Source organism: Molothrus ater, chromosome 4, assembly GCF_012460135.2.
Source record: "Molothrus ater isolate BHLD 08-10-18 breed brown headed cowbird chromosome 4, BPBGC_Mater_1.1, whole genome shotgun sequence".
NCBI lineage: Eukaryota > Metazoa > Chordata > Aves > Passeriformes > Icteridae > Molothrus > Molothrus ater.
In genome coordinates, this window is record NC_050481.2 from 20,988,713 (window position 1) to 21,001,786 (window position 13,074).

General features: G+C 41.5%; 1 protein-coding gene across 2 annotated transcripts in view; it reads left to right on the forward strand.

The window, feature by feature from the left end:
• The window catches only part of GRID2 (glutamate ionotropic receptor delta type subunit 2), a 687,526-nt gene that overhangs the window by 615,038 nt on the left and 59,414 nt on the right, over positions 1–13,074 (forward strand). For both annotated transcript variants that reach the window (XR_008508327.1, XM_036382204.2), the window contains exon 14: positions 5,257–5,423. Coding sequence is in view for 1 of the 2 variants with exons in the window: in XM_036382204.2 (XP_036238097.1) it covers positions 5,257–5,423 (167 nt within the window). In the remaining variant the exon portion in view is untranslated. The remainder of the gene's footprint in view (positions 1–5,256; positions 5,424–13,074) is intronic.

Consider the following 13,074-nt stretch of genomic DNA (forward strand, 5'->3'; position numbering starts at 1 on the left):
ACCTTGGTCCCCTGAGGAAAACAATTTAGCAAATAAGAATTTCTCTCAAGGCAGATCTGACTTCTGCTGCAGCCTGATAAACAGCAACTTCATTGGCCTCCTGCAAAAGGATTATAGAAAGTGTTTCCCCCTTCTGCTGAAAAAACACCCTCTCTTGTGAGTGCAATCAAGCTGTTTGCCAACATCTGACAATGTGAAAATCTAGATTTAGGCTTCTGCCTCAGATTTCATCCTTTCCTTTCCCTACATTGGAGTACAATATCCGCATTACCTATACCAGCTCTCGCTCCTCTATTTGCAAATGTTCATTCAATCTTCTCCCCCCTCCTTCATTCCTTGTGTAATAGCAGCCTTGGCAAAGCTGTTTTGTAGAGAGGAGCACAGCCCTCTGCAGGCTGTAGCTGCTGCACACTTGCTGAACATGGCAAGAGTGTATCAGAAATGTGATTTATGTATTTATATATGTCAAAGTCTCAGCTCCACTCTGATGGACACAGGTCTAGCTCGCAGCACTGGATGGTGTTTTTTCCTCTTTGCAGTGGGCTGGCCCGTTCTGGAGAACAGGACTCTCAAATTGCTGTAGGGAGCAGGTAATTAATCAGCGTCCTTGACTGGGTTTAGGTCAGAGCTGGAGCTGCTGCTGCTATGCTGCAGAGGAGACTGCTTCTGTTTTTGGCTAAAATACAGCAAATACTGCAGCTGGCAACTGCATAGGCAGGGAAAGGTGTTCAGCAGTTGGCACCTGACTGATGATGGAAAGGAGTAGAAACAGCACCACCACTGTGTCTCAGGAGTGTAGGCACAGGGAGTTCAGAAAATGGGCTTCATCAGCACTATCTAATAATTTTCAGATTTTCTTCTAGAAAATTTATATCATTTTAATCAGTTTAAACTTGATTCCCTGGCCTTAGGAGTTCCATTGTTTTTATAACAGTTAACACATTTTATGTACAAAAGAGATCTTCAGGAAAAATAACTGCCAGCTCTTTTTAACCTGCAGTCTATTGTGAGTTTTGGATTTTTTCTTTCATGAGGATTCTCTGTATTTCTTTTATAGAGAAATTCAAAATACAGAAAAGACAATATCCAAGAATACGAGTATGAAAAATTACAGCAATTGGTTGTTGTTTACTTACAATTTATTTTTTTTTTAATTTAGCATTTACTAGACCTAGAAATGTGCTTTTAGAATGCCAGAGCTGTACACAAATACATTATTCAACTTACTCTGCATGAGTGGGTTAGCTGTAACAAGAAATACTATCCATATCCCTCTTCCCTCCTGGCATAAAATATGTGCATATGCAACAGTGTAATGGCTTTAAATGTTTCCCTCTTATAACTTAATGGGTTTTTGGTGGAATTATCCAGGATAAATTTTAGCTAATATCTACAGACAGGGCTTCAGCAAAGAAAAATTTTGTAAGTGTTCAGTGATAGAAAATAGAAATATAACAGTCCTATAAAAATAGTTTTAACATCTATGTGCTGATGACTCCTGTGCTGTGAAACAACCCTGTAACAGTAACTCCTTCTGCATTGCTCACAGGACCATGAAGTCAAGTCAAGCATTTCTGTGTGGTACCACACCTCCCAGTTTCACTTAATGACCACTGCAGTGCATGAGTTCAAAATACCCTGATGAACAACTAACAGTTTCAATTTTGCCTGTTTTTGTTGGTGGTTTTTTTTCTCCTATGACAATAGATATCAGATACTCAAAGTCTTTTTAGCCTGTGCCATAGTGACAGGCAGGAAGGCACAGGGAAGGAGAGTGAAGTGTCATTTCTCCATGCCCCAGTGGACTGAAGAGCTGGGGGTGCTGCAGAATGATAATGTGCTGCCCTCCTAAAAACTCCTCCCTGGCCATCCAGGGCTGCATGGCCATGTGTGAGCAGCATCCAGATCTGCCACCATCCTGAAATGTTCTCCCTACACAAAAGGCCAATATAATGGTGAGGAAATGCAGAATCAGGGATGCAGTTCTTCTGGGAGTAGTGAGTTACGTGTGTCACAAGGTTCCTTTTTTTTGTTGTTTTTTTTTTTTTCCCAAGGAGATTCTGCCTTCATTTAGCTCCCATAATTGGCTGAAAGTAACTTCCTTAACTTTTTCTTATAGTACAGAGCTGGAATTTTTGCTGTTGATTTTGAGGCCCATAGCAGAAGCCTGCTGCATAGCTATTGAAGTGCTGCAAAATATGTGCTCCCATGGTAAGAGGGAGAGAGAGAAGGATAAAAGTTTTTAATTGACATTTTGTTCTGAAATTCTCTTGTCCTTTTACAGAGAGTATCAGCTTCTCTTTCCATAGAGTAGGTGCAAATCTGTGAAATATCACCAGTGTTCCAGGTACGCTAGACTCTGGCAAAATTTTATTCTTAGTCCTTTAAGCTAAAGCCAGTCTTGAGCTGTGTGAAAGATCCCTGGGCAAGGAATTTAGACCAATTCTCAAAAGAAGAGTATGCTAAAAAGGAAATCCTATAGCTCCAGAGCTGGCAGATAACTGATTCTCTCTTAGTGAAACAGGGGTTTCTCCCATGCATAAAAATTAAGAATTGGAGACAGTTCAAAAGTAGTGTCACTGCTACTGGGAGGGCTGAACTGATAGATTTGCAAGCAGAGATTAAAGAAAGCTATATCCAGCTCAGCTGAGTAACAGAAAGATCCATCAATAATTGAAAGATGTCAGCCCCAAAGTATGAGTATTTAGAACTGCAGAGCAAAAATACCTAGGAATGACATAGGAAAGTTATATATTGAAAAAAAAACGTAGTAAGAACAAATACACTGAATAGCAATGAAATATGTTAGATCAAGAAGTAGTTCTCTAAAGAGAGGGGTTGCAAGCATGACAATTACAACTTAGGTTTGCTCCATGGTTTTGAATTCCTGAGATTTCTAAGTGAATAGGGCAAAAATGCTAAAAAGAATGTGTTTTAATGCATGGAGCCATCATGTGTTGAAGGTAGGTGATGGGAATGATCCCTTCTGGCTCTTCAATCTCTTTTGTGCCCCATGCACTTTAACTGAGGCTCACTGTGATGTTATCTATGAAAAGTAATAACTTTGTGGGAACCTGAACTGTGATATTATGAGCTCTATTCTGAGGATCCTATATATACCACTTCATCACAGATATTATTGACAGTAAGTGCTTTTACAACTTTTATATATTCTCTTTGTGAGTTGTTTTATAGCAAGGCAGCTAAATCAAGAGAATTTTTCCTGACCAGCTGAGCAACTGATAGGTCTCCCTACAAGCACTTAGGTGAATTCAGTGCACTAGGATGATAAAAAGACAGGTTAGGACAAAAGCGGATGTCAAAACAGGACCCTCTGCTCCTTCCATCACCTCAAAGGTTATGTCCCACATGTAAAATTACTTGGGCTTTGAACCCCACTTTCCCTTAATTCTTTTGTTCAGAAAGTCCATTTGATCCTTTTCGGGATTCATTTGCCCACTTCTGATCCTCTGCTTTTGTCTCTTGTTTCCCTCCCTTGTTCTCTGCATATCATGATCCTTTTTCAGGCTGGCTCATTATCCTGTTAAATTCTCCTAGGAAGGGCCTTTTTCTCAGTCATGCTATTTCTTACTCAAGTGGTGCCTGCAGGAAGATCAGAACAACCCATGCTAGGAAGAGCTCTGTGAGTGGCACTACCTATAGGACAAGCATACAAGTTGTATTGTTTGTTAACTGCAAATTCACTTCTATCCCTTATTCCCTGCCTCTTTAGATAAACCTAAACCTCCACTGGGAGGAGAGAAAAAACATTCTTGACAATTTCCAGAGCCTGAAGATTAAAACTGGCCCAGTCCTGGATTTATTTGTGTGTGTGTGTGCACTTTGAAAAGAATTTTCTTTATCCTGCAAGTCCTGTGGAGTCCACAGATAATATGGCTCCCTTTCTGCTCCAAAATCTGCACAAATCCTCCCCCTGCCATGCCTACAGATGGAAATAGGAAATATTCCCTTGCCAGGCCTGCAGTAAAAAGGAATGTGTCCCAAATGCAATCATTCCTCGTGCACTACATCTTGTGAGCAAGCAGACGGTGTGGCTTGCTTCAGTAACTTTTATATGTAAACAGTCTTTAAAAACATAATCTACATTGTCAAAGCCTAATCTAAATGATGTACTGACATTGCTTACTTTGATATGCTGACTTGGTTTTGAATTCTCTCTGGATTGCCTGGCCCCACATGGCCTTTTTGTGTTTTGTTTACTTTTCACTTAGCTGTCACGTATTTATTCCCATTAGATGTACAAAGTCAATGGATTCAGCCTAGCTTTACAGCTTAGTTGCCTAATACAGCACAGGGAAAAAGCTAAACGAAGCCAAGCAGAGGGGCAGGAAAAAAGCAGAGGGATTCTTCAGGTCTGACACAGAGACCGAGGAAAGAGAAAACCAGCAAAAGATGTGGATCTGGTAGAGCACCTAGACATTACTGTTTTTCCAGAAAAAAAAAAATTATATGTTGGGAAAGCAGAAATTAATTGATTTGTATACACTGAGTTTCTGGTTTTAAAGGCTTGCTTCTGAATAAATGCCTAACTTTTGTATACATCACATATATTTAAATGTTTTTAAAATCTGGATTTGTTTCAAATGTGAATGGATGAGGAGATGTTATTTTAAAAGCTTTTTTAGTGTAATGAGCTGGTTGGATTTATCTTAGTCAAACAGTTAAAATGGCTTACATGATCTTGTTCTGTGAAAGTCTTTGAAGATATGTGAAAATGCCTCATGCTGAGAAAAGTAACCCCAAAAAACCTCCTTGGTGTGATCTTACCCACAGAATCCATAAGACAAATGGGTGTTTGTGAAGTCTGTCACAACTTGGAGCATAACTGAAATGTGGACCATCTGAATGGTGGTCTTCCCTCTGGATAGCCATGCCTACCCTGCCATGCTTCTCCAAGTAGGAATACCTATCCTGCCTCCAAATGGTTGTTTTCATGGCATTTACAGGGGATTTCATGTGGAATTTAGTGTTGAGGGAGGGACTGTGGTGTCTCCTTTGCTCTTGGAAAAAGGACAGTCCATATTTCCTCCACGGCACTGTGTCACTGATGGCCCATTGTTATCAGGTCACATTCTTCAGTTTCAGCCAAGGCGCTCAGCCCAAGTCCTTCGTGGCAGCAGCTGGGTACCCAAACTTCCCTTCCCTTGGAGAGACTGTGCTGAAACTGCCCCATTTCCAGGTGCCCTGAGCTCCTTCCAGACGTGGCAGCCTGAGCTTTCCCTCTGTTTTCTGCAGGTGAAGCACGGGAACTACGCCTTTGTGTGGGACGCGGCGGTGCTGGAGTACGTGGCCATCAACGACGCGGAGTGCTCCTTCTACACGGTCGGCAACACCGTCGCGGACAGGGGATACGGCATCGCCCTGCAGCATGGCAGCCCCTACCGAGACGTCTTCTCACAAAGGTAAGCCTTTGGAGCTACTAAGGAAAGGTTTCTCTCAGCTCTGGAGCCTTCTTCTAATTAAATTTTCGGCAAAGGAAGAAAACCACGTTGTTCTTGCAATGTTCTTCATTTCTTGCGTACGCGTTCATTTTATCCGAGACATTGAATTATTCACTTTTCGAGAAACTGCTTTAAAAACACTTTGTGTTGCTCTTACTTGAATTGTTCTTGTTTCTTTTGGAAAACACTAATGAGATAAACTCAACCTCCTTAGAAGGAAAATAAGGAAAGAGTTGCTTCATTTGTTATAGAGAGTCAGCATAACTCAACCCTTCCTATTACAGAAGCTGCTTCTTGAAGAAAAAGAATTTGGACAGCGATGGGAAAACTAAAGGGGATGAACAAGAACATTAGGTGTTTTGGTGGAAGGACCCCTGTTAGTACCCAAAAGCATAGGTGGTTATCCCCATACTAATCAATCTCTTGGGCCACTCAAGTGCCATCTCTAGAGATGCTACTGGTACTGTGTTTCTACTGGGATCAGAAATACTAAATTAATTGTATGTATTGTGCCTTTGCATACGTATTTCTGCTCCACTCCAGTATTGATTCCTAAATCAGGATCTGTGTGAAATGTAAAAAAACTACTAAACTTCTATCTGCAGTTTGGCGCTTAGGAGAAGACATGAGCTAGTCTCCTGACCCTTTTTATCATTCTGAATCTGGTCTCTCAGCCTGGTTTCTGTTGGTTTGTGTTATGTGTATGAAGCAAAATTTTACAGTTGCTGCAATGGGATTTCTGCTGTGTGGCTGCCAGGTAAACATACAAAATATGCATAATTTGGATTGTTGCCTTTGCCTTTGTTCAAAGACTGTGGTGGGGAGAAAGTAGCCAGTAAGGAACACTGTGCAGATCCAGAGGAACCACTCTCTGCTCACACCTACTGCATGAACAGGGAAGACTTGGATTCTTTCAATCTGTTCCACTTTGGGAGTGACATTGCTGAATTTTGAGCTAGCATAGCAGCAACGTAATAAAAATTTCACAGAATCAACAAAAAATTTAGTTTTGATGAAACATGTATATGCTTTGTATATTACAAAGAGTATTAAAACCAAATATTTACCAAATACTGTAATACTCTCATATTCCAGCTGTCCAGGCTGGCTCTGCTTAAAATCTCTGGCCCTCTACTGTTAGGGATCTCTATGCAAAACAAAGGAGTAGGATTCCTTCCTGTAATCTTTCAAAGAAATTCTTCCACTTATTCGAGTTCTCAGGTGCTTGTCAAGGTGTTAAGTCATCCTCTCCACAGCCTCCTTATCCCTGTAAGTTTGAGCACAAAAATTGGAAGGCATTAGGGAATTTCAGAGTCTGTGTCTTTATTACCAAACACGGTGAAACCCCCAAGCGACGTGTCACAGCTCACACCCACATTCTTCCTGCCCACCTCTGCTGCTCTGCAAGCCAAGGTGGATGCATCCCAAGTGCCCTTAGAGACTGCATGTGACAGGGCTTATGTACTGGGTATAGTTCTTGGCATGGAGGAAGTGGTTATGGCTGATTCTGGTAAGACAGTTTCTCCTTGGTCGTGGTACTGGGCACATGGAGAGGCTGGGTTACAGCTTCTTCTGATACACTGCCTTCAGCCACTCCTGGATCATTGCTCTCTGCAGGCCTGACATTTCCAAGTACAATTTTATTTCATAAGACAATTTTGGCTTTTCAGTGTGTTATTATATCTTGGAGCTATAGGGAAGCAGAAGGAAGCATAAAAATTTGCACATATATAGGTATTTTTATCTGAGGATCTTTGGAGCAATTCTTAAATATTAGCATCTCTCAGGAAAGCAAATGCTATTTCCACTTAATGCTTAGGGGATCCATAGCATCAGGAGACTTAAATGAAATCCCAAGGTCATATGTTGTCCCCTGGTGGAATCTGGGATCATAGGCACTCATTTTTGATTTCCTGTTCGAGTTGTCAGAGTTCAGGTAGATGAAGAAAGGGATTATTTGTCGATATTGGGCCACAGGAGGATCTGGATGGATATGCAGAACTTAGCACTGGTGAGAAAATAACTCATTGCATTAGGAGGAATAATGGCTGAACAGAGAAATTGGAATTTGCTTGGAGTGATACTACCTCCTGCAGAATTTAGAGAGCCTGAGATATATATTCTGAAAATGTGTGTGCTGCTGTGCTTATATTCTTATTTCTGTATTATAAGAGCATATTATATAGCATTTCTAATTATGTTCATAAATATAAATTTACATTTTAAAGCAGTGAAAAACCATATAAGAACAAACATGTGAAAGAGAAATCATGCTTACAAGGTAGCTTATGAGGTTTTGTTCTTAATACCCTTCTGTACTGTTCCTTGAGTTTACATCCATGTGGTTTTCATACATCATCCTTACATTTCTTCCTAATGAAAAGGCTCAACAACCTTCAGCAGCTGCAGCCTGCATGCTAAATAGAGAGAGAGGAATAGATTCATTGTATAGGATTAGCAAATGTTCACACGAATATTTCACAGTTTTAATGCAGCAGGGAACCAGTTTAAAATATATTGGCACTTCTTGATCTTTCCCAAAATAAATATATTCATGTGAAAAATACAGGCCTTCTCTTTTAAGAAATTTTGTATAAAGCCATAAGCTGCACAGTGTTAAATCCCTAGGGTGCAGCTGTGAAAGGTCTGGCAAGCTTACAGGAGAATTTGTTCTCTGTGCAGGAAGCACAGGCTTACATTTAAAACTTTTCAGTACCTTTTCCAAGCATACAGGTGATTCCCAGAGAAACAGGAAAAGAGACAGAGAGGTGGAAACACTCACCCCTTCTCTGTAAAGCTACTTGATGCAGCGTGAGCTGCAGTCAAGGTAACACTGTGGTAAAGTTTACCAACAGGAAGCAGTGTCAAAAAAGGGTCTTTGAGGGTCATTCTTTTTCACAGGAAAAAAAATCCCTTCTATGCCAAAACAAAGACGTGAGCAGCAGTGAATGGCCTGACCACAGTATGAGATTGGCTTTTTGCTGCACGGGGGTGGCAAAGCAGCCACAGCATCTGGGACCAGGCCCTGCCTCATGCTTTCTCTGAAAGCAGATGCTTTGGGTCCATCCTGACAATAGATCTGTGGCTGAAACACAAAGAATATAGAAAATGAGCTGGGTAATAATTGAAAGATGGAGCTGTCATAGCCATCCCGATGACTTCATTCATGTTGCAGGTGTTAACAAGCACAACTGGTCATGGCACTAGGCAGCCAGGTGATGTGCTCAGGTAGATGGCTGTCCTCTTTCCTTTGCCACTAAGATTTAACCTTCTGAGCACCAGCAGCCTCCAGGCAGCATGTCAGTTTTCCCTCTCTATATATTTTTCTTTCAAGGTAATGACAGGGGCTGTAATAGGAGCTGCCAAATTTCCTAGGAGGGTTTGAAAAGGATATGTCTTTTGGTTCATGAGGAGCTCTGTAGTGACACTAAATTTGACACCTGTTAAGAATTCTTTTCAGCCTTAAACTTTAAAACTTCCACTGCACCCCTAGGAGGTATAAATATAATTGCAGGTGCTTTTCAGAGTATTCCATAGGATTTCTGTGCTTCCTGCAGTGCTGCAGCAATGGCTCAGGTGCTGTGCTGGTGGCTGGCTTTTGGTGGGGGTCAAGGAGGGCTGGCAGCAAAGTGCTGGAATCCTGTTCATGTTCCTACTTTCTCTGCTGTTTCACTCTCTCCTCCTGCACTACAGTCCCAGCTGTGCAGCACACTAGAGGCAAAGGGACAGGAAGCACTAATTCTGTGCCCAGCAGAGGCCAGCAGCCAACTTGTCATTTAACTGGAACCTGTCAGCACCCAAAACTACTGAAAAACCAAGTGATAGTTGCTCTGCACCCCTCTTATCCCAAAGAGCACCCATGTGTTCTGCCCCTCTAGGTCAAAAGAAACAGTGACAATAGGAAGAATAAAAGGGAAAGGCAAGCTGCCTTTAGAGCCCACAGTGTGGGACTCTGTCTTGTTCATCAGCTGTGTTCCCACAACTGCCCCAGCCAAGAACAAGCTCATGGACACCTGAAGTTGTCTGTGTGCCAAGAGCAGCAGCAGCACTTCCATAATTCCTGGCGGTTGTCTGTGGGAAGGGGGTATGTGAGGGCAAAATGTATGGAAGGTACAGCTACCATATAGCAGAAACCCCAGTCTGAATTTGACATTATTCACAAGAAGTCACAGCGAATTTGTAGTGTTCCTAGAGAAGTCAGTCACAACTTTTTGTCCTGAGGGGGGAAAAGAATTGGATGCTTATAATGATTTCCTCATGGCAAGCCCAAAGACACCTCCCTAGCAGTAAGTGGTGTGCTTTCAGATATCCAAAACCTGGGAGGGAAAGAAGAGAGCCATCAGATGGCATTTCAGACTGCCCCCTAGCAAATCATTAGCCAGCTGCTTTAAATAAATGGTGTGGATATTCTCCTGTCCTTTTTACATCTCATCAGCAAAATCCTGAGTCTTAGAAAGTTCCTGCCCTGGGTCATAAATATGTGTTCTTCCTGTCTCCTCACCATTAATTCCCTCTCCTTAAATTTTCATTCTGTGTCTTGGAGGTCACTTATGTCCAAAGACTCCAGTGCAAGAAAAATTACTTTATTCCCAACTACCTTGATTTTTCTCTGCCCTTGGGACTATGTACCCCTTTCTTTGAGAAGATCTCTGTTTTGGGGTTTTTTTAAATATTCTTTTAATGAAAGCCCACAAAAGTGTCACTAATTCTCTAACTTATCTTTTACCAGCTATATGGGAAGTAAGAGTTTTGGATTATACCCTAACCCTGCAGAGGACTAACAATAATGACATAATTGATTTTTTCATTATTAAATGCAGGGATCATCTGCAGAATAGTGGATGCCTTAGTAAGAGATCAACTTTGCTTTGTCATGGTAGTTTGCTAAGAATTGAAATCCTATTCTGAGCTGTATGTATAACATTCTGAAACATATAGTGCCAAATTAGTAAAATCTACCTAAATCCACCCAAAGCATGTTTTTTTTTCTCATAACACCAGAAAATTAAGAAACTCTGCAAGTTGGGAGAATTACTTGACTTCAAGCAAACTCCTGAATTTAAATAGAAGAATTTAATTTTGAGAGTCTGCTCTGAGATCATGTCACAAGTTCTTATGACTGAAATTACATTAGTGAGAGGAAAAAAAAAATCAAAATTGATTCCAGGTTTCTGAGCAATCTGACATGAGAGTCCACTCTTAATTTATTCAGATATAGTCATTGCTAATGAAAGCCTTAACTTCAGAGTAGCACATAGTAACAAGGTAGTTTCTCAGATAACCAGGATACTAAATAAAAATTTAACCACACCAAAGATAATATTTTTGACCATCCAAATAACCAGTCTATCCTATTTTTTTCTGACTTGTAGGGGTAAAACTGAGAATTGCACCAGACCCTAGGTCTCAAAACATGTCCATCTTCCTTTCTGCTGACCCAGGTCCTCCAGGACAAACTGCATTTGGCCTTCATGCCAGGGAACTCACCTTGAGGAAGGGCTGCTCAGCCAGCTCCTGCCCCCTGGGGCTGCAGAGTGTTCACACTCTGCTCACCCCACTCCGGGCCACTGCATCCAGGCTGAAACCTGTCACCTCAAATGGATTGTAAGAAAAGATGTAGCTTCATTCTGATTTTTCAAAATGGCCTCCATTGCTTCATGAGAAAGCCCTAACAGAGAGTTTTTGTCCCTATGCTATTCTCTTATTTTTTTCTACCAAGCCCACGAACATCTGACCCAGGTTTACAGGGCTCTGCAATCCTGTCCGAGCTTATTGCTCATAGCTCTGCCCAAGGGCCAGATGATCTGACACTGTCCCTTTGCATCCTCTTCCACCAACTGCCTTATCTCCAGGTTCTGAAGATTCCTGCACTGTCACCAGAAGGGTTCCTGGCTTTATTACTCCTCCCCATCTGGCTTGCTCACCTTGGCTGTAGGACTGCAGAGAGGCTGTGGCTCCCACACATCACATTGTGAGAAATGGCTTTATTGACTCCTGTAATGTAAATGTAAAGAAATGGCTTTATTGACTCCTGATGGTGCTTGCAGGTCTCACTGTGAATTCATGGCTAGGAGCTGAACAGGATGGAGACGCCTACAGAAACACAGACTTTAGCAACTTCTTAATCTCCTGTGATATTAACTGATGAGAGAGGTTAAAGGATTCTGCAGCAGATCTGGAGTTTATTACGTACACATAGTGAAAAATTACTCCAAACATATACAGGCAGTGAGCAGATTAGGGCTTTTTAAAGATACCATAACATTATTTGATGGGCTAAGTTAAAGAATCATGAGGTAGCAGCACTGAGAAGAAGCATGAGAAAGAAAATCATAGAGAAAGGCATTAGATCTTCTTGCATTCTCACACAGCACAGAGCTATGAGGAACAGAGAGCTGCCTTCCTCCTTCACCATGGAAAGGCACCTCTGCATCCAAGCAGTGCTGTGGTGAAAGAAAACTTTCCAACATTGTTGCATGTTGGGGAAAAAAGGTACCATAAAAAAAGGCAGCTTTATTCTTTCTCCTAATCAGTGTTCACGTTCAGAAAGGGCCCTACATTCAAAGTTTCCCAAAGGCAAGCCAGGTAAGGGCATGCTTTTGCATATTAATTCCCCATCATTACCACCCCAAAGAAAACAGTCTAATTGTGATGCGTTAAATTACCAGTAGAGAGCACTTTGCAAGCTCTTTCTCACTACTTGCTATCCAATTCTTTACCCTTAGGCACCTCAGACTTGGCATGTAAAATGGCCAGGTATTACCCAGTGAGCTGTGCAGTACAGCAGTGTTGCTCATCCAACTGTATGGAAGCGACATTTATTGTAAGCTGAGTTGTTCATGTGTTTTAAAGTTTTATGGAGTGAGTAAGTGCATGGCTGCATAGTTTGAAACTGCTTGGTTATAAATCTGATGACAGTAAAGCTAAAAGAAGTCCCAGTGAGTGGCTTCCTGCCAAGAACTTGCCTTTTATGAATTCCTGAAGCAAAGATTGGGTTTACCATCAGTGCACACTGTCCTGTAGTACAGGTTTTTTTTCTTTTCTGGCTGCCTTCTCTAATGTGTGCATCAGTCTGGGGAGGAATGGGTGTAACTACTCACTCTGGCTCAGCTGAACAGCAGCATTGCCTTTAAAGTGGGGTAGAAAACAAGCGCAGAGCTTTCCATGGAAATAGGAAGGGACCAGTCATGCAGCTGCCCTGATGATAGAACCATAATAATCCAAACAAGAGTTTAGCCCACCTATCCATACCTGCTCTTGGTCTCAGTTCTCAAAACTGGTCAACCTATTTCACTTAAAATAATCAAGACTAGCAAAAGAGCAAAAAGTAATAGATCTTTGCTAACCCATTTTGTTGCCTTAAAAATAAATTAACCTTTAGCTGGACCATAAAGCTCATTTTCAGCTAGTCCTGTTTTCCAGATAAAAGGCCTGAAAATAAAGTTTGTTTTCAAAGCTGAAATGAACTTGATGGAATGACAGCTGGAAGGATTTATCCATATCTGAGCTAAGATATTTGCTTCCACCAGTGGAATTGCTGCAATAGAGGCTACCTCAGCCTTCAGAGATTTGCCCTGCTGTAAAATACCAATCTGCTATTTGTCACCTGTTC